This window comes from Mastigoproctus giganteus, chromosome 6 (genome assembly GCF_048544385.1).
Source record: "Mastigoproctus giganteus isolate SK-2022 chromosome 6, ASM4854438v1, whole genome shotgun sequence".
In the NCBI taxonomy this organism is placed as follows: domain Eukaryota; kingdom Metazoa; phylum Arthropoda; class Arachnida; order Uropygi; family Thelyphonidae; genus Mastigoproctus; species Mastigoproctus giganteus.
The window spans coordinates 16,895,202-16,917,425 of NC_143580.1; the positions used below are offsets into that span (position 1 = coordinate 16,895,202).

At 37.3% G+C, this 22,224-nt stretch overlaps 1 protein-coding gene across 10 annotated transcripts in view; it reads left to right on the forward strand.

Annotated features, from left to right (window-relative positions):
- Positions 1-22,224, forward strand: part of LOC150084011 (serine/threonine-protein kinase MARK1) — a 343,303-nt gene that overhangs the window by 125,493 nt on the left and 195,586 nt on the right. For all 10 annotated transcript variants that reach the window (XM_090375845.1, XM_090375847.1, XM_090375850.1 and 7 more), the window contains exons 6-8: positions 13,485-13,533; positions 14,115-14,180; positions 18,040-18,110. In XM_090375845.1, the coding sequence (XP_090231971.1) occupies positions 13,485-13,533; positions 14,115-14,180; positions 18,040-18,110 (186 nt within the window). The remainder of the gene's footprint in view (positions 1-13,484; positions 13,534-14,114; positions 14,181-18,039; positions 18,111-22,224) is intronic.

Below are 22,224 nucleotides of genomic sequence, written 5' to 3' on the forward strand. Positions count from 1 at the left end.
CCCCCGCATGCCACCTTAAACTCCTCTAAAGGGGTAATAGCCGAGTGGGATCTCCTTAACGTATCTGAGGAGGAAATCGTTCAGGAATTAGGCGATCAAAATGTAATAAATGCCAAAAGGATAGTCATTAAGAAAGATGGGGTTCTTACTCCTACCCGAACGGTCATTCTTACATTTAAAACACCAATTTTACCAACAACTGTTAAAGCTGGATATTTAAGGTGCAAAATTCGACCTTATATTCCAAACCCAGTCCGGTGTTTTAAATGCCAAAAATTTGGACACTCACAAGCAGTCTGCAGGGGTGTAACCACCTGTGCCTCCTGTGGTTCAAAAGAACATGTTCACACAGACTGCCCCAATGAAATACAAAGCTGCCCAAACTGTAAGGGGAATCATTCAGCATTCTCAAAGGATTGCATCCAGTGGCAGAATGAAAAGAATATACAAAAGTACAAAGTAGAACACAAGGTGCCATACCAAGAAGCAAAAAGACATTGTTTAACTTCAAATAAATTGCCATCTTATTCTTCAGTTGTAAAAAAGCAACGATCCATAACAGTACAAACAGATTGTTCAGTTCCGCCAAGCATCTCAATTTCTGATTGGGCCAGATCAGTCCTCTCTACACCAAAAGAACAGCCTACCCAACAGCAATCAACTCATTCGGTAAACACACCATTGACAATACCGCCAGATAAAAATTCTGTACAACAGCCAGTTAATCAAACAAGCTCTGAAAGAAATAATCAAAAAACCAGTACTGATACCATGGACATAGATAGAAATTCACACCGAGATGACCCACTTCTTGAACTTCATGCAGAAGAGGAGGACATGGACATCACTAGACCAAATTTCCCAAAAAGGGAAAAAAGACTAGACAGGCGCAAACAGACCACATCCCGTAAGCAAGCAGACACACCCGATAATGCATAGAATCATTCAATGGAATTGTCGCGGACTCCGAGCTAACTCAAACGATGTTTATGACTTAATTACCGAATATAAGCCTGCTGTTCTTTGTCTACAGGAAACAAACCTGACCCCTAAAATAACTATGAGCATAAAACATCATATAATGCTTAGAAAGGATATGAACGACTCTAATACAGCACATGGAGGTGTAGCATTGCTAATAAACTCCAGAACTCCTTTCAGACCAGTCCCACTGCAAACAACTTTAGAAGCAATTGCTGCTAGAGTTATGGTTAAGATAGCAGTAACAGTTGTTTCCATATACCTTTCGCCAAACTATTCATACTCTCTAGCAGATTTGAATGATTTAGTTACCCAGCTGCCACCACCTTTCTGTATCTTGGGTGACTGGAATGGGCATCACCCACTATGGGGTTCCTCGCACCTTGATAAGAGAGGTCAGTTAATTGAAAAATTTCTTGAAAGGCACAACTTAACACTATTAAACAATGGGACTCACACGTACGTGCATCTTTCCTCAAGGTCAACTTCAGCAATTGATCTTTCAATATGCTCGCCAAACCTCCTTCCTCTTATTGATTGGACGGTCACTGATAACCTGCGAAATGGTGACCACTTTCCAGTAATATGCACACTATCAACTAACTCTCCTCCTCAAACTGAGATAAAAACTGTTTGGAAATTTGACAAAGCTAACTGGAAGAAATATCAAGAGCTGGCACATCTAGATATTCAGACTATTGAGACTCTCACCATTGACTCTGCCGTAATTTACATAACTCAGCAAATGATAGCAGCTGCAGAAACCAGTATACCCAGATCATCCATGAAAACTCGCTCCCACCCAAAAATATGGTGGAATGAAGCTTGTAGCAATGCAAAAAAAGAGAAGAATAGATACTGGAACTTATTTCGTAAATACCCGACCACAGCTAATCTCATACAGTTCAAGAAAGCTAGAGCTAAATCTCATCACATACAACGAATAAGCAAAAAAGAGGCATGGTCTAAATATGCCTCCTCTATAAACAGGACCACAAATATCAGAACTGTTTGGACTAAAGTTCGAAGAATTAATGGAAAATATCCACCTATAACCACTCCGATAATATATCTAAAAGGCAAAGAAATCTGCAGTCCTATCGATATATCTAATACATTAGGTGAAACCTTTGAAAAAATCTCCTCTGTAACTGCATTTGAGCCAAGTTTCCAGGCACATAAAATACAGGCAGAAAGATATAATCTCAATTTCAGTACTTCACGACAGCATCCATATAATGTACCCCTTACCATGGCAGAGTTACGTTGCGCACTCGCAAGATCTAAAAATAGTGCTTCTGGCCCTGATGGAGTGTACTATGCCATGATATATCACTTGAGTGAAGAATCCCTTTCTGCTCTGCTAAAACTGTATAATAGAATCTTTGGTGAAGACTACTACCCTACCAGTTGGCGTCATTCTATTGTATTAGCGTTCCCAAAACCAGGAAAGGACCATTCAGATCCAGCAAATTACCGACCGATAGCATTAACTAGTTGTATAGGAAAAGCATTAGAAAAAATAATTAATGCCAGATTGACATGGTTCCTAGAGACTGAATGCATTCTAAGTCAAAATCAATATGGATTTCGAAGAACTAGATCAACACTTGATCTTATGGTCAAAGCTGAAGGAAACATCCGAAATGCATTTCTCAGGAACGAACACCTAGTGATGATATATCTTGACATCGAAAAAGCTTTTGATACAACCTGGCGGTATGGAATTCTTCACGATCTCTATGAATCCGGTATTCGTGGTCATCTTCCAAAATTTATTCAGAACTTTTTGAGCAATAGGACCTTTCAGGTACGTTTTCACTCTGCTCTCTCACAAACATTTGTGCAAGAAGAGGGGGTCCCTCAAGGTTCTGTGCTTAGTGCCACGCTCTTTTCTCTCAGGATTAATTCCATTACCAAATGTATTCCCGACACAGTTGAAACTTATCTGTATGCTGACGATCTGGCGATCTCAAGCCACTCACAAAACATGCGTTTCATTGAAAGGCAGCTTCAAGGTACAATTAACAAGCTTGTTCAGTGGGCCAAAAACAATGGATACAGACTTTCAAAACAAAAAACAACAGCAATTCATTTTTGCCGTAAACGGAATTTACATCCAGATCCCGATTTACATCTTGATTCTCATCCAATTTCTTTTCAACAGAGTATTAGCTTTCTTGGACTAATTCTGGATAGAAAACTTAGTTTCTTAGAGCATATTAAACACCTTCGTACAACCTGTCTAAAGAAGCTGAATCTCCTCAGGGCAATTTCCGCTATGTCATGGGGTGCAGATCGGTACATGCTGCTGCACTTATACCGGTCGCTCATTAGATCCAAACTAGACTATGGGTCACCTGCATATGCCTCAGCTAGAGAAAGTGTATTAAAATGGCTCGACCCAGTTCATCACAATGCCCTCCGAATTGCACTGGGAGCTTTTCGTACATCGCCAGTTCAGAGTCTCTATACGGAAGCACATGAACCACCCCTGTTTCTTCGTCGGCAAGCTCTGTTATTAAGTTATGCAGCAAAAATCAAAAGTTTCCCACATCATCCAATAAAGCAGTATTTATTCAACCCAAAATGGCATAATTTGTACCAAAATAAACCTTTGCAGAATAAACCATGTGGCATTAGATTAGAAAGCATAACTACGTGCTGGGAACTAAATATGAATGACATAACTCTAGATATTAGCACGGCTATGCCACCATGGCAAATACCCTTGGCCAATGTTGACCAACAGTTCCAACAATGGGGAAAGAATGCACTTCCAAATTTCAGTTTTCAGCAGATCCATGCAACTCACTCTTTTCAGTTCTCTAGTTTTACCCAAATTTACACTGATGGTTCCAAGACAGATAGTAAAGTTGGAGCAGCTGCAGTTCTACCAAACATTACAATATCCCAGCAGCTTCCTTTGGAGTACAGTATTTACAGTGCAGAACTGTATGCTATCCTGATGGCTCTAGACAATGTAAAACAGTCATTATATCCTCAAACTATTATCTACACCGATTCCTTAAGTGCTGTATCTGCTCTTCAGTGTAAATTTCCATCCAGTCATCCGTTTCTACAACAAATTCAAACCAAGTTAATGCAGCTTCTTGCAAACAGGCAAAAATTAATTTTCTGTTGGATACCTGGGCACTCTGGAATCAGAGGAAATGAACAAGCGGATCTTGCAGCCAAGAACGCCAGTCTCATAAAATCAGATATGCAGATACCTTACACAGATTTAAAATGCATCATACATACCAATGTTAGAAAAAAATGGCTATCCATTTGGCAGGGAGAAAAAAACAATAAGCTTTTTCAAATCAAAAACGATCACAAGAAGTGGCTATCAAGCCTAAGGGGCAATAGAAAGGAAGAAGTAGTACTTGCTAGAATTCGAATAGGACATACTCACCTAACTCATAGTTATTTACTCACTCAGGAAGACCCTCCACTATGCGACAACTGTCAAACTCAACTCACAGTAAACCACTTGATCATTGAATGCCCATTATATCTGAGAGAACGAAAAACAGCTTTCTCTTCACATCTATCTTCTAATAAACTTACCTTACAACAGATTCTCGGAGACCGACAAGATATTAATGATGTTTTTACCTTCCTCAAATTGATAAACAAATATCACCTGATCTGAATCCTTTTATTTAATATAACAATCATGTACCAAATAAGACTGAAATAGGTGCATTATGGCCTTAGTAGCCCTTGCACCAATAAATCCAACAAACAACAACAACAACAACAGCTCCATAAAACTCATTTGTTGGAAAATTCAGATAAAGTACCTATCTATACTGATGGCTCCAAAACAGATGCAGCCGTTGGTGCTGCAGCAGTTTCTTCTGCCTTCTCAGTTGCTGTGTCTCTTCCTACGGAATGCGCTATTTATACTGCAGAATTATTTGCAATTAAACTAACTCTAGATAGAATACACAACAGCTGTATAAAGCAATCCCTGATATACACAGACTCCTTAAGCGCAATCACTGCCATTCAAACTACCATGTCGCCCTCACATCCGATTCTTAAAGAGATACGGTCCAAGTTATTTTACTGTCAAAAAGCCAACCAGAAGGTTACCTTCTGCTGGATACCTGGTCATGCAGGCATTCCAGGTAATGAACAAGCGGACGCCGCCGCTAAACACCCTGACTCAAGCACTTCCAGGCAACAAACAGTGCCCTACACCGACTACAAATCCATCATTGAAACATCATGTAGGAAGCAATGGTCTGACCTCTGGAAAGCTCAAATAAATAATAAACTGCTGCAGATAAAAAAAGAGCCAAAATTGTGGACATCTAGTATCAGGAAAAGCAGGCGACAAGAAGTAATTCTAGCAAGGCTCCGCATTGGACATTCACATCCAACTCATCTGTATGTGCTTATGGGAGAGAACCCTCCTCAGTGTTTGTTGTGCCAGTCGCAGTTGACAATATATCATATTCTCATTGAATGTCCCCAACTTTCAACTACCAGAAAATCAACCTTTACATCCCTATCCCATTTGAAGGAACCGATTACCTTATTGCAGATTTTTGGCAATGATGCAAATTTGGAGGAACTGTTTACGTATTTGAAACAGATAAATCTCTATAATAGCCTATGATCACAATAACATGAGAAATTTGTGATAAGCAAATATCGAACAGGCACAATATGGCCCAAGAGGCCCTTGTGCCAGAAAACCCAAATACAACAACAACCTCAAAATCTTATTACTTATTCTGTCCATTCATTTCACCCTTTCCATTCTCCTCCACTCCCACATCTCGAAAGCTGTTTAATCTCCTCTATCCCAGTGCCCATGTCTTGGAGACATATAGTACGACAGTTCATATTAATGTTTTCACCATTTGCTTTCTTAATTCCTTCTTGAAATTTCTTCTCAATAGTTCTTTTCTATTATTAAATGCCTCTTTGCCCATTGCAATTCATGTTTTCATTTCTTCCAGCCTTTTTCCATTTTCTGTTATTATTCTTACCAAGTATCTGTCCACCTGTTCTAATATTATTCCATCTAATGTTATTAGCATTAGCAAGGGCACATGATGCAAGAAAGCAAGCTTATATAGCATCAGCCAAAAAAAAAAAAAAAAACCCCTTATGTTTGTCAAGTTCAGCCTTGAATCTATTTAATCTATCAACTTCTACAATGACAGGTGGAAGTTTGTTCCAGCAAACTTCTGCACATCTATCCTACAACCGTCTTTCCTCAATTTGATTTTATGCCCTCTCAAGTGATTATTCTGAGCAAGAGAAAGAATCCCATCAGCATTGAGCATGCTTAAACCATTCAAGGCTTTATACAACACCATCAGATCACCTAGCAGGTGGGTGCCTCCGTAGCCAGGTGGGAAGGAGCAGCAGTGCGTAGCACACGCTTCTTGATTAGACCGGAGTTCGAGTCCGTCACCACCAAATACGGAGGATGCGGAAAGGTCAAGGAATGACCACCGCATATCCAGGAGCAATATGGCCTTAGTTGCTAATGCCCCTAAAAACCAAATAACTAACTAACTAACCTAGCAGGTGCCTAGTCTCCAGACTGTAATTCGCAAAACTTAAGCCTTTCTTCGTAAGAGCAACCCTTTGTTCCATTCACTAATCTTGTTGCCCTTCTCTGTACTTGTTCCAACAGCTCTACATCCTTCTTAAAATGAGGCCTCCAGACCTATATACAGTACTCAAAGTGTGGCCTGACCATTGCCTTATACAAGGGGATAATCACCTTATCCCTACTAGAAAATTTTCTGTATATTATTGACAAGACACCATGAGCTACTCTTGCAGACCATTTGCACTGCTCAGAAAACTTCATATCTGCCTGCACAATTACCCTCAGGTCCTATTCATTCTCTACCACTGTCAGTGTGGTACCAAAGAGTTGATACGTTACTCTGGGATTACTGCTTCCCATATGAAGTACTTAACATTTGTCAATGTTAAACTTCATTTGCCACCTCTCAGCCTACCTGCTGAACTTTTATAGATCCTGTTGCAGCAGTGTACTGTCATTAGTGTTATTAACAACCCTGCCAACCTTCATATCATCTGCAAACTTGGACATTAAGCCTGATATACCATGATCAATATCATTTATAAATACAGAAAACAACAATGGACCCAACACTGAACCCTGAGGGACTCCACTAATAACATTAGTCCACGAAGAGCAGTGTCCATTGATTACCACTCTGTCTTCTCCCACTCAACCATCCCTTTATCCATAGCAGCAATTTGCTTCCAATGCCACACTGCTCCAATTTGTGCAGCAGTCTTCCATGTGCAACAGTATCAAAGGCCTTTCTAAGATCCAAATAGTGATATCAAAGTTATTCTTTGCATCCAGTTCCTTTCTGACTACATCAAATAAAATTAGTCAGACAAGACTTCCCTTTAACAAACCTATGCTGTGTCCGAGCTATAACTGAAGTCTAGATGATTCTGCAATGCTTCTTTAACCAGTGCCTCCATTAATTTCCCTGGAACAGAAGCTAAAGTAACAGGTCTGTAATTACGTGTGTCTCCCTTTGATCCTCCTTTGTGGATTTGGGTCGCATTTGCACAACTCCAGACCATGGGTACCTCCCCTGAGTCCAGGGAAGCTCTCATAATTATGGCTAAGGGTTTGCTTACTTCCTTTGCCACCTCCTTTAATATAACTGGATAGATTCCATCCACCCCAGGTGCCTTTCTTATGTTTATCTTCAACAATTTCTCCTCCACTTTACTCTCAGTTATTACAAGATTATCTAGCTTACTGCCAGAGTTGAATACACCTCTGGCATTCCCCTCCCTGAATAACTTCTCATGTGTGAATGTAGATGCAAAATATTCATTTAGTTTGTTAGCTACCTGAGCAGGATCATCAACAGTTGAACCATTGATATCAAGTAGACCAATCTGATTCATCCCCTTCCTTCTAGAGTTTACATAAGTAAAGAACTCTTTGCTGTTTTTCTTTGCATCCTTTGTCAAAGATTTCTCTTAATCTGCTTTCTCCTGCCTAACCTCCTTTGTAACTTGGTTACAGACCAACTTATATCTATCATAGGCTTCTGTGTCACATGTTAATTTATATGCATCCCATGCATTTTTCTTCTCTGTCACATGTCTAATTAGTTCATCTGAACATCCATTTAGGCCGAAATCTTGAACAATATTTCTTTGTTGGTATGAAAAGCCTAGTAGTTTTCAAGATTAATTCTTTGAATGCCTCCCATTTTGAATTTGCTGTTGATAACATCATCAGTTGGTCTCACCGTACAGAATTTAAATACCGTCTCAGACCACCATAGTCACCTTTACGAAAGCAAAAACCCTTCCCTTTATCCTTAATGTTAGTTACTTCTTTGAGTAAATCCCACCTTAGCACGCTGTGATCACTGCCACCTAGTGGTTCTTTTATCTGCAGATTTTTGATGCACGAAGAATCACTACTGATAATCAGATCAAGAGTATTACTCCCTCTAGTTGCCTCCCGAACATGCTGCTATAGAAAACAATCATGCAATAAATCAACAAAAGCCTTGCTAGTGTGTGAGTGACCATCCCACAAATTCCAGTCAATCTCTGGAAAATTAAAATCCCCCATTATAAGACACTGATTTACTGGCCCACACTTATTTCTCTGCACAATTGCTCATTATACTCATCAGATTCATTTGGCCTATAACACGCATCTACTCTCATTTTTCCTTTCCCAGTTCTTATGTCATACTAAACAGACTCAACATTGCATTGTCCACCAACATCAGTTGGATGCACTTCTTTAGATGTTGTGTTTCTTAACTACAGCATAACCCCTCCTCCCTTTCTGTCCTGTCTATCCTTTCTGTAAACATTTACTCCCCAAATTCCAGTTCTTGTCTGTATAACACCATGTCTCTGATATCCCAACAATATCTACCTTTGATGTCTTGACTAGCACTTCAAGCTCATCGAATTTATTAACTATATTCCTAGCATTGGTGCATGCAAGTGTACATGCACCTGTTTCTACTCTTAGTTACCCTAACACAGCCCATGTATTTACTTGTTCCACTATGACTCCCAGCAGTCCTGGAAATCCCCATTGCCTTGCTTTCCAGGATGCTGCTCAATTGCATTTCAATAGAAGTAGTGCAAGAATCACTTTTACCTCTGCCAGTGGCTACTGTTAATCTATTAGTCCATGTATCCGCCCATGCTAGCAGTTTTCCGACCCACCTAACTCTGCCTCGATAGCATCAGTAAATATTCTTGCACCCCTTCTATTTAAGTGTATCCCATCCCTGTAGAAGTAGTCTCTCCTGTTAACAAGCAGAGACCAGGCTGAGAAAAATTCTACCCCTTGAGCCTTGCACAATCTCTCCAGGGCTGAATTGATAGACAAGGCTCTCATCATATACTTCCTCCTATCGTGTCTGGGCAGAATTGCAGAGACTTTCAAATTCAACCCTAACTCACTGCTTTTTTTGTATTTTGTATGCTTATATTGATTTCTTCTTCTTGGCAGCTTTGAAGTTAACATTACCGTAGTGTTATTGCTGTTAATCTTCATATTGTACTCCTTTATTGTTCTGTTCAAAATGTCCAAGGAGTTCTGTAATCTCATTATTAGCAGGCCTGACGTAGCCGAGTGGTCAGGAGCGAGAGTGTATAGCATGCGTTCCTTTGAGTGGACCGGGTTTCAAGACCGTGACTACTAAATACGATAAATATCTGTATCGACGATTTATTGTAAACTCTACTGATTTGGTTGTCGTGCCGGAGTATAAACAGAAGTTCATTATTAGCAATCAATATGTAGTCATCTGCAAATCTTATTGTCTTTATCTTCTCCTACTTTTGCACCTCCTATCTGCTCTTCTTTGAACTCTTTCATTAAAGCTTCTGCATATGAATTAAATAGTATGGAGGACATGGAACATCTTTGCCTTACACCCTACCAATGGGAAATCAGGGAATATTTTCAAGAAAATAGAATAGAAGAACTATTCCAAAAAATTCTCAATTCGGCTAATAATATGGTTACTATCATTGGCATTGACGCTTCGTTTTTCAGAAGTAAGCACTGTAAGGAAAAGATTGAAAAGATGTCATTTCGATTATGAAAGTAGAGAGGGAGCTATTCAGGATCTGCAACAAAATTTCAATATTATTATTTTTTCTTTCAAATTATGGGCAATTTTCTCGTTAACTGAAAGGTTTAGAAATATGAAAGAACATGTAGAAATATTTAAAATATTTTATATTTCTGAATTAAAAAAATAGTCAGTTGACGATTTATTAAATCATTGCAAAGATGATTTACGTATCAAATTAAGTGGCATTGGTCGTAATGAGTCTGATATTGATAGTTTAGCATTATTTGGGGAATTTAGAGAATTTCAAATGTATATTAAAGACAATATTTGAAGGGTTACAATATATTCTTAAAAACGATTTTACAGATACATTTTCTAAATGTATCAGACACATTAAGAATTTATGCAAATGAGGGGAACAAAGGGGTGCCCACGAAAAGCTTAAGTTCTTCAAATTGCGGCGCCTGGAGACTGCTCGTGCTTGGTGATCTGATTAAGGTGTTTAAGGCTTTAATGGTTTGAGCAAGCTGAATGCTGATGGATTCTTCCTCTTGCTCAGATTAGACTTGGTGCCTCTGTAGCCAGGTGGGCAGGAGCAGCAGTGTGTAGCACACACTACTTTATTAGACTGGGGTTCGAGTGTAATTGTGCCTGTTCATTGTGTTATGCTGTTTATACTTTATCGTAATAGTATCTCTGTTCCATTCCTCAGCTTTGATTTGTATACAAATGGCTTTTCAGCTTGGGTGTGTTAAATTTTATTTATTAATCTGAAAAATGATCAGTTTTTTTTTTTTTTTTTGTTGAACGAATTTCTTCAAACATTGATTTATTGTTTGCAGGGATTTTATTCTTTTGTAATAGCATTTAAGCAAAAGCATTGACTGATATTTGTTCTTCTGCTGGGCTAGAAGTAGAATTACAAGGTCAAGTCACATTATTATGACCACCTACCTAGTATCCAGAATATGCACCTCAGCCAGCTGCCGTGGGAGGGACTCAATAAGTCTGCGGAAGGTTACTACGGGTATCTGTGACCATGCAGACTGCAGTGCACCCCAGAGTTCCTGTAGGTTCCCTGGTGGAGGATCCATCCATCTAATGTGTTCATTGAGGTGGACCCATAGATTTTCAATTGGGTTAAGATCTGAGGAATTCGGTGGCCAAGAGCTTGTAGCTTGAAGTCTTCGTTGTTTTCCTCAAACCACTCACGGACAATTCTGGTGACATGGCATGGCTCATTGTCTTGCTGATAGATACCTTTGTTCCCAGGGAACACGGTCAACATGTACGGGTGTATCTGATCGGTGATGATTGATAGATATCCATTTGTTCAGAGTGCCCTTCAGAGGAATCAGCAGAATCAAGCCATGCCATGAAAGCATTTCCCAGACCATAACGCCACCCCACCAGCCTGCCTTCTGCCAACAATCATGTCCGGGTGTCTGTTCTTGGAGGTTTCACTCCTAATACACCACCATCCATCCACTCAGTGGAGCAGAAACTGTGACTGACCGGAGAAGACCACTCGACTGGGGTCAAGTGTTGGTATTGCTGTGCAAACTGATGGTGTTGATTACAATGAACGGCCTGCCAGCATGGGTGCTGTCACCAAGCATCTGCTCCGAAGCCCAATGCGCAACAGAGTTCGCTGCACTGTTGTGCTGGAGACCTTTCTGGTGACCCAACGGTTCATTTTGGATGGCCAGTTGAGCAACAGTAGCGCACTGATCGGTCCTGACCAACTATTTCAGCTGACGTTCACCTCTTGGTTCAGTCGCACATGAGGCTTCACAATTAGCACGTCGGGTTATCAAAGCTGTCACATTCGTCCAGTCTTGATACACTTGCAGCACATGAGCATTTCACAAAGTCTGCTGTTTTGGAAATGCTGGCATCCCTGGCCCGATAGCCGATGATCATGCCTTTTTCCAGGTCTGATAGGAAGCATGTGTTGCCCATGACAGAGGGTGTTACTGTGTTCATGGATGCCGAACATCAAGTCTTCAAGATAAATACAAGAAAGGCACCTGGGGTGGATGGGATCTATCCAGTTATATTAAAGAAGGCAGCAAAGGAAGTAAGCAAACCCTTAGCCATAATTATGAGAGCTTCCTTGGACTCAGGGGAAGTACCCATGGACTGGAGATGTGCAAACGTGACCCCAATTCACAAAGGAGGATCAAAGGGCGACACAAATAATGATATTGATGATGGTATATCAAGCTTAATGTCCAAGTTTGCAGACGATACGAAGGTTGGCAGGGTTGCTACTGCAACATGATACTATGCTACTGCAACAGGATCTGGAAAGTATCATGATCAGTATCATGATACTGATACTATGCTACTGCAACAGGATCTGGAAAGGTTGAGCAGATGGGCTGAGAGGTGGCAAATGAAGTTTAACATTGACAAATGTAAAGTACTACATATGGGAAACAGCAACCCCAGAGCAATGTATCAACTCTGTGGTACTACACTGACAGTGGTAGAGAATGAAAGGGACCTGGGGGTGGTTGTGCAGGCAGATATGAAGTTTTCTGAGCAGTGCAGACGGGCTGCAAGAGTAGCTCATGATGTATTGTCGATGATATATAGGAATTTTTCTAGCAGGGATAAGGAGATGATTATTCCCTTGTATAAGGCAATGGTCAGACCACACCTAGAGTACTGTATACAGGTCTGGAGGCCTCATTTCAAGAAGGATGTAGAGATGCTGGAACGAGTACAGAGAAGGGCAACAAGATTAGTGAATGGAACAAAGGGGTGCTCTTACGAAGAAAGACTTAAGTTTTGCAAATTACAGTGTCTGGAGACTAGGCACCAGCGAGATGATCTGATAGAGGTGTATAAAGCCTTGAATGGTTTGAGCATGTTCAATGCTGATGGGATTCTTCCTCTTGCTCAGAATAATCACCTGAGAGGGCATAAATTCAAATTGAGGAAAGACAGATGTAGGATAGATGTGCAGAAATTTGCCTTTAGCCAGCAGGTGGTTGGTAGGTGGAACAGACTTCCATCCCTTGTCGTGGAATTGATAGCCTAAATAAGTTTAAGGCTCAGCTGGACAGGTATTTCGAACAAATAGAGGGGTGAAGTGGAAGTGGTTATTTTTTATTTATATATATATTTTTTTGGCTGAAGCTTGCTTTCTTGCATCAAATGCCTCTACTAATGGTAATGGTGATGCTAAGTCTTATATGTTTGCAGTGTGTGAACTTGACACGTGCACTGTGTAATTTGCTAGGCATGTGTGATGTCTGCATTGGGTGTGGTCATAATATTGTGACTGGACTCTGTATGTTCAATGTTTTCCTTTACTTTGCTGTTTCATTTTAATTTTTATTTTACGTGTTAGGTCTCTGCAGAAGATTAGTTTTTAATTCCCTTGTTTTTTCCTTTTAGCTCTTTCGTGAAGTTAGAATAATGAAAATGTTGGATCATCCTAATATTGGCAAGTAAATCTTTTGAAAGAAATAATATTCATTTAGTATGGAATTTGTGTGCTTGTGTGCACATACAAAAGAAATTTCCCAATACAGACACAAGATGAGTGATAATTTTCGAATTTGGGAAATTATTTGTTTGAATTTATAATTAAATTTTTTTTTAGAGCTTTCTAATATGAAAATAAAATTTTAAATTATATTAATAATAATGAAAAGCTTACTTTTTTTTTTTTCTTTTTTTTCGTTGTAATATTAATTTTTTTCACATTTTGTATTCTCATTGCATGTGAGCTATTTATTTATTTATTTTTTTTATCTTCTGGTATACAGATATTATAAGAATAATATCTGTATACAGATATTATAAGAATAATATCTGTATACCAGAAACTGTGTGTATGTTTTGTATTAAGTTAGTGACTTCAAAACTATGTTTCTTGTGAACTTATTTATTTACTCTGATGTTATTGTTTTCTTTCTCATTCTTATATTGAAGAGAAAGAAAAATGTTATTACTATTTTTTCATCTTTTAGTTTAAATGAGTGTGATGACTATAATTGTATCATATATTTTTTCCACCTCTAGTTAAACTATATCAAGTTATTGAAACTGAAAAGACTCTGTATCTTGTCATGGAATATGCAAGTGGTGGTAAGTGTGAATTTGAAAAAAAAAATATATATAATAAAAAAATAAACAAACTTCTACATTTAAAAAATATACATATATATTTACTATTTATTTTTTTTTCTTAAATGTTTGACTTGGACGTTTACGTAGTATGTTCTTAGAGTTTTACCATTGTGCACTAGGCTTACTGTTGAATTTAATCACTACTGAACATGAACAAGATCTTTGTTATATACTGATTATATAACAAAGATTTTATTTACCCTGGGGAAGGAGGATGCAGATTGTGAATTCCTGAAAAGATGAATAAAATTGACTAAATAAAGCGTAAATAAGAGTTTATTCTGTTATATCAGGTGCAAAGAATTTCACAAAGTTATGACTGAGTAACTCACTTTTAACAAAATATTTGTTCAAAGAACATTTGGTTTATTGTCTATGTAAACACGCAATAAAAAAATCAGAGGATGTAATTATGAAAAGGCATTTGACTTCATACATCATAAGGCAATGTTTCGGGCACTGGAAAGACAAGGCATAGATACCCCGTATATTATGATTTTGAAGAAAATATATGAGGACACTACCTCCTTTATTAGATTAGGCAAAGACAGTAGCAAATTTAAAATCGAGAAAGGAGTTTGACAAGGAGACACAGTATCTCCGAAGTTGTTTACTGCTGCTCTTGAGGAAGCTTTCAGAAGATTGGACCGGTTGCAGAAAGGAGTCAATGTGAGTGGAGAGTACCTAAACCATTATAACAATGTAATTTAAAGATTACATTGTTATCAAAAGCCATGATCCCACAGATTTAGAGGAAAATCTTAATCAGTTATGCAGAGCTAATAAGGATTTCGAACTAAAGATGAATATGGCTGAAACAAAAGTAATGATGAACAAGTATGCCACAGGAAGGAATATAATCATTGAAGGAGCAGAAATTGAAAAGGTGGATTCATATACTTATTCTTATCTTAGACAAGTCATTAGCTGTAATAATGATAAATGGCTGGAAGTCAAGGGAAGAATAAATTTTGGATGGATAACATTCAGGAAATATAGTCACATACTGAGGAGCAATATCCCAGTTTCTGTGAAATGTAAAATAATGAACCAATGTATATACTTCCCACCATGATTTATGGATGTGAAACTTGGGCACTCACCAAAAGAATGGAAGAGTAGATGAAAACTACATGGTGAAGAATGGAACAAATTTTATTAGGAATCAGTCTGTTCGATAAGAAGAGAACCACATGGATTAGGCAGCAAACTCAAGTAAAGAATTATTCTTATCAAAACCAAAGAACTAAAATGGTCTTGGGCAGGACACATAGCTGGAAGACATGATGACAAATGGACTAAGAAAATAACAGAATGGTATCCAAGAGGAGCTAAACGAAAACCTGGAAGACAATAATGGAGATGGATAGATGAAATTCAAGAGTTCATGGGCAGTAAATGGATGGCCATTGCACAAAACAGAAGGAACTGTAAAGTTGCTAGAAAGGCAACATCCTGAAGTGAAGTGGCCGATGATGTTGGCATTGCACCTGACTGATGTAAACTTTCTTTTAATTTCTGAAAAAAGTTCATGGGTTTTTGAATTCTGCTCGGAGTATACTAGTATTTCATATTTTCTTAAATACAGTCCATTCCGGTTAATTGGGACACATCGGGACTAGTGCATTTTGGCCCGATTAAGCGGCTGCCCCAATTATCCGAAGTTTCTCGTAAATAGTTAAAAATACAATGTACTCCCCCCCCCCTTTACAATTGGTTCACTGTTCAATCAAATCACGTTACGATGGAGTCACCATTGTAAAGTACCGTTCACTATACGATGTATAATAAGCGCCAGTCATTGTGATCACGTTTGTGAATTGAATTTTAATTCTATTAAACAGCGATTGTAATTAGCAAAAATTGGAGCAATATTATCCAGAGGCTATAAAAGTAAAGATATATTAAGTACAAATTTACCCTTTATTACCTTACCAATTAAAAAATTAAATGATATGTGAAATTCAGAAGAATATACGATATAATCGGAAGAATTAATACGTACTATGTAATATGTACATACTAACTAAACTAGTTGACATTTCTGTTCACTGTCATTTGTGGGTGGGGGTTAAAATTTAAAACAGTAAAAAGATAAGCAATCAATAACAAAGAACACCGCACACACACACACACAAATTGCAAGTAACACGATACGCGCAAGTGAGAACGGAGTAACAAATTACGAAGCTTTAAAAATAGGAATGAAGAGAAGATTATGAAAATTATTTTTTTATATGATTGAAGATTTCATGGAAGTGTAAACACATTTTACCGTAATAACCCACAGAATTCCAGCTGTCGGTATTATCGCAAATTCAATAAGATCGAGTTTACTATCAGTTTATGACAGATTTCACTAACACAAAAGCCCAATAAACAGGTGACTGCTAATTGTTTTTATTGTTTTATGGTTGTGACCTCCAGAAATCCGACCGAACTACGTGGTACGGTTGGAGACAATCATAGGGTAATCTCCAGTGCTGAGGTCTCCTGCCCCGATTAAACGGCATTTTGTCCCAATTAAGCGAAGTAAACCCTGGCTATTTTCTCGATTGGTTTCTGTTTTTTACGATTTGCCCCAAATAAACGGCTGCCCCGATTAACCGGTGGCCCAAATAACCGGAATCCACTGTACTTGTATGCATTTTTTTTTGATTTCTAATAAAAAAAAAATAAATATTTAAAAATACTTTATTTTTATTTTTTTTTTACACCTTTTAATTAAAAAAAAAGCAAACAGAAATATTAATTCTGTTGAAAGTTTAATAAAATGTTATAGGCATAAAATATAAAGTTTAAGGTATTTGCCCCTTCCATTTTCTAGTTTAAAAACTGATAAATATTCAAAATTTAAAATGTGTGCATTGCATATATTTCTGCTTATTATATGTATAAATAATTTTTAAAAATATGCGTATCGCATGCTATTATTATTCACTTCCATTTCAAAGTTTTTTTTTTTTTTTTCCAAAATTCATTTAATTTGGAATCTAATAAATTTTAAATGGAAGCTTATCAACTATTGGAACCACCATCAGAAAAGCAGTTTGCTAACAGAGTATGGGACCAGTTAAGTTATACGCATTCATATTTCCTGGGGAGCAAGCTGGACTTTTCTGAAATATCTATTTTGTCAGTTTTAGTATAGGGTAAGGAAATTTGCCACATTCATTCATGATTTATATTTTAGCAAAACAAGTGGTTCTTATTATTTTTAAATCTCATGTTTAACATCAAATAATTGGAGCCATCATTGGAAGAGCTGGGAAACAATTAAGTTACATATATAAGGAAATTGCCTGTATTTGCCAGGCTGCATTTTCTAGTGAACTAAAATTTTTCTCTTTTAGTATTAAAAAGGTTCTGAGATGATTAAATTATTGTAATTTGTAATAATCATTATTTTTCTTGATAAATATTAAATATCAGTGCACCTAAAGTATATTATAGTTATGTTTACTGAAAGAAAATTAAAACACTTGAATTTGTGTTTTAATTTATGTGTATTTTATACATTTCCTAATATGAGTTGGTATACAGTTCTAACCCTAGTTAGAACTGTATACACATTTTGTATACAAATACAAATGTATTTCAGTTTTGACTTTTAGCATTTTTTTTTTTTTTAATTTCTTTGTTGTATATAATATGGCAATAATTACTATCTAGACAAAATGAAAGTTTTCAAAGTTATACTGCCCTATTTTGAAAAAGAATTAATGTTATTTTATTTATTTCACTATTCTGAAGGTGACTAATGAAATTTTTCTTTTAATATATAGAGAAATATATTTTATCATACTTTATTTCATAGGTGAGGTTTTTGATTACTTAGTTGCTCATGGTCGCATGAAAGAAAAAGAGGCAAGAGCAAAATTCAGACAAGTGAGTTGCATTTTTTTAAAATTAAAAATAGGCATTTTTCACGAATATGAAATAGACATTATTTATTAATATGAATATGAAACGTATGTTTTTCAGTTATTTCAAGTATATAATTGGATGTTATTTAATGTGTCCATTTATGTTCAGATTGTCTTAATCTTCTAGTAGTAGTAGTAGTAGTAATGTAATACAAGAAAGCAAGCATATGAACTTATATAGCATCATATGCCTATGTGGAAGATTTCATTATGTAGCCAATCAGCTCTTTTTTTTTTTTTTTTCTGTAAACAGTATTTCAATATGGAAGGGTGTGCTCCCCACCCCCACCAAGCAGTTGATGATCTCAACAAATTTTTGCTTTTTTGAGAACTCTGAAAAGTAAACCTGAAAACAATCCCAACTGCTTTTTTCTCACAAAGATAAACTTCTTGGATTTTAACAAAGTGAGAACAATCTATGCTTGTGTAAAAAAAAAAAAAAAAATATATATATATATATATATATATATATATATGAATAGTAGTTATATATATATAATATGAATAGTAGTTATATATATAATTAGTAGTTCCCGACTTTACGAGTTAATTTATTCCTAGCTTGTGCTCATAAAGCAAACTCGTAAGGCGGGAATTTGTTTCTCATAGACATAATGTTAAAAACAGGGGTTATGTTCTCAACAATGAAATTAGTAGTGGCATGTGATGCAAGAAAGCAAGTTTTATGAGCTTATGCAGCATCAGCCAAAAAAAAATCAAAAATTTTCCCGCCTTTATCTGATGTAGGCTATTGTAACTTTCTTTTAACGTTTTCATGTAATTTTTTAAGCTTTCTGGAGTTTCGAACTTGCCATCTTTACTTTTATTTATCATATTAATTAAAATATACATATATTTACATTTGCATCCGTTGCTGCTGCTTTGCACGCTTCGGTGCATTTGCCATATCCAGTTTATTTAACTCTCTGATGTTTTCTGTTTTTACTCTTTAATACAATCTTTTATATATTATATTATTATATATATATATATATATATATATATATATATATATATATAGGTAGTTCCCGACTTTACGAGTTAATTTATTCCTAGCTTGTGCTCATAAAGCAAACTCGTAAGGCGGGAATTTGTTTCTCATAGACATAATGTTAAAAACAGGGGTTATGTTCTCAACAATGAAATTAGTAGTAATAGTGGCATGTGATGCAAGAAAGCAAGTTTTATGAGCTTATGCAGCATCAGCCAAAAAAAAATCAAAAAAAATCACACCATTCCCTCCAAATGCCTATCCAGTTACGCCTTAAATTTATTTAACCTATCAAATTCCACGACAGATGGAAGTTTGTTCCAGCAATTAACCACCCGCTGGCTAAAGGCAAATTTCCACACATCTATTCTACATCTGTCTTTTCTTAATTTGAATTTATACCCCTTGAGGTTCGTAATCTGAATAAGTGGAAGAATCCCATCAGAATTCAGCGTGCTCAACCCATTTAAGGCCTTATACACCTCAATCAGATCACTGCACAGGTGCCTCGTCTCCAGCCACTGCAATTTGCAGAACTTAAGCCTCTCTTGGTAAGAGGATCCCTTCATTCCCCCTCACCAATCTTGTTGCCCTTCTCTGTACACGCTCAAGCAAATCTACATCCTTTCTAAAATGAGGCCTCCAGACCTGTACGCAGTACTCAAGGCATGGCCTGGCCATTGCCTTATACAGAGGGACAATCACCTCCTTTTCCCCGCTAGCAAAATTCCTATATATCATTGACAAAACCCCATGACCTGCCCTGGCAGCCTGTTTGCATTGCTCAGAAAACTTCATATCTAACTGCACAATTACTCCCAGGTCTTTTTCATTTTCTACCACCTTAAGTGTAGTACCACACAGTTGGTACATTTCTCTGGGGTTACTTCTACCCATTTGCATTTGTCAAGGTTAAACTTCAGTTGCCACTTCTTAGCCCATCTGCCCAAATTATCTAGATCCTGTTGCAGTAGCACACTGCCATTACTGTCATTAACAATCCTGCCAACCTTTGTATCATCTGCAAACTTTGACACTAATCCTGATATACCTTCATCAATATCATTGATAAATATACAATATGCAAAACCTGTGGGACTCCACTAATAACATTAGTCCAAGAAGAGCAGCACACATTGATTACCATCCTCTGTCTTCTCCCATCAACTATCCTTTTATCCATTGTAGCAGCTTACCCTTAATACCATTCTGCTCCAATTTGTACAATAGTCTTCCATGCTATTTAAACAAACTAATTAGTTAGCTAATTAGTTTGTTTCAACAGTGATTGATTTATCCAAAGAAATGAAAACGTAGCCTGTAAAATCAACAAATAATTATAATAAAGAATTTATTTATGACTTACAAATAGGCGCCTCTGTAGCCAGGTGGGAAGGAGCAGCAGTGCATAGGACACGCTTCTTGATTACACCGGGGTTCGAGCGGAAAGGTCAGGGATTGACCACCGCATATTCTCGGAGCAATATGGCCTTAGTTGCTAATGCTCCTAAAAAAAACCAAACAACAACGACTTACAAATGTTAAAGAAGGTTTATTTTTCATCATCATCATCGACTAAATGCACACTTGTTGATCACTCATTATTGGCTTGGTACTCGTTGATTTGTTGCACAAGGCATCGTTGTCTTCAGAAATGCTTTGAGGCATTTGTTTCCAAGATAATCTTCTCTTTTCTTTATAAATTTCAATAGCATGCACAAGCATTTTTTAATGGCATGTACAATTTGCAACTACCACTATTTGCGAGGAGTAACAAGTTTACGAAATTTAAAAAAAAAAAGAACAAAGAAACGATTCTGAAAATTTATGTTTTTTATACGATTGAAGATTTCAGTGAAGGAAAAACACATTTCACCATAATAGTATTGGGTTCACTGCTGAACCCAATACTATTTTTGCCATTTTCAGTGCACAAGGTTTCATTAATTCTTTAGCATTTGTTATAACGTTTCATTTAGTTGGCACATAAATATGCAACTTGATTGTAACAGGGCTTTTCAATTGATGCAAAATGAAACATGCTCATCTTCCCATTGGTATCAAATTGTGCCCACTCAGTATCAATATTATGTCCAGCAGGTTCACCTTTATGCTTTATGCAGCTTCTTCACCTTTATGCTGCACAATTGAGAAATGTTTCCATTACTTCAATAGATTCGGAATGAATTTTTTCCAAAATCCATTGTAACGGTTTTCTGATAGAATGAGTTTTAAAGGTGGATATAATGTCTTGGTCTATTGGCTGAATGAAAGAAGTTGTTGTTTGTTATTTTGGGTTTTTAGGAGCATTAGCAACTAAGGCCATATTGCTCCGGGATATGCGGTGGTTATTCCTTGACCTTTCCGCATCCTCCGTATTTGGTGGTGACGGGCTTGAACCCCGGTCTAATCAAGAAGTGTGTGCTACGCACTGCTGCTGCTCCCCACCTGGCTACGGAGGTGCCATTAAAAGAAGTTGTATTAACCTAATACAACTGTGGTGGTAGGAACATAACTTCAACGTTTGGATGACTTAAATCTTTTGGATGGCCTGGTGTGTGCTATCCAATAGTAATAAAACTGAAATCTAGATCCCCCCCCCCCCCACACACACACAAGTTCAACAAGTACAAGCTCAATAGCACAGAACCTAACATGGAAATTTCCCAACAAAATAAAATACATGGATTTCTCTTTTTTTTTTTTTTTTTTTTGACTAGCGAGCCAACAGTGGAGATTCAAAAAGAGTGGAAATGTTGAAAAATTGCATCCAAAATAATAGCAGGGTTTCCCCGCACGAAAGCTGAAAAATACCGCCTTATGCGAAGTTTACCAAAATTCTCTGACCGTGTTAGAGCGAAATTGTGTTATATAAGTACTGTGGTGCGCGAGGATTGCCACAAATGGAAGAAGGTTATCAAATTGTAGCAGTGTGCTTAATGATTTTGTAATAACTGAGAGCAAAGTGGAGGAGAAATTGTTGAAGTTAAACATAAGAAAGGCACCTGGGGTGGATGGGATCTATCCAGTTATTTTAAAGGAGGCGGCAAAGCAACTAAGCAAACCCTTAGCCATAATTATGAGA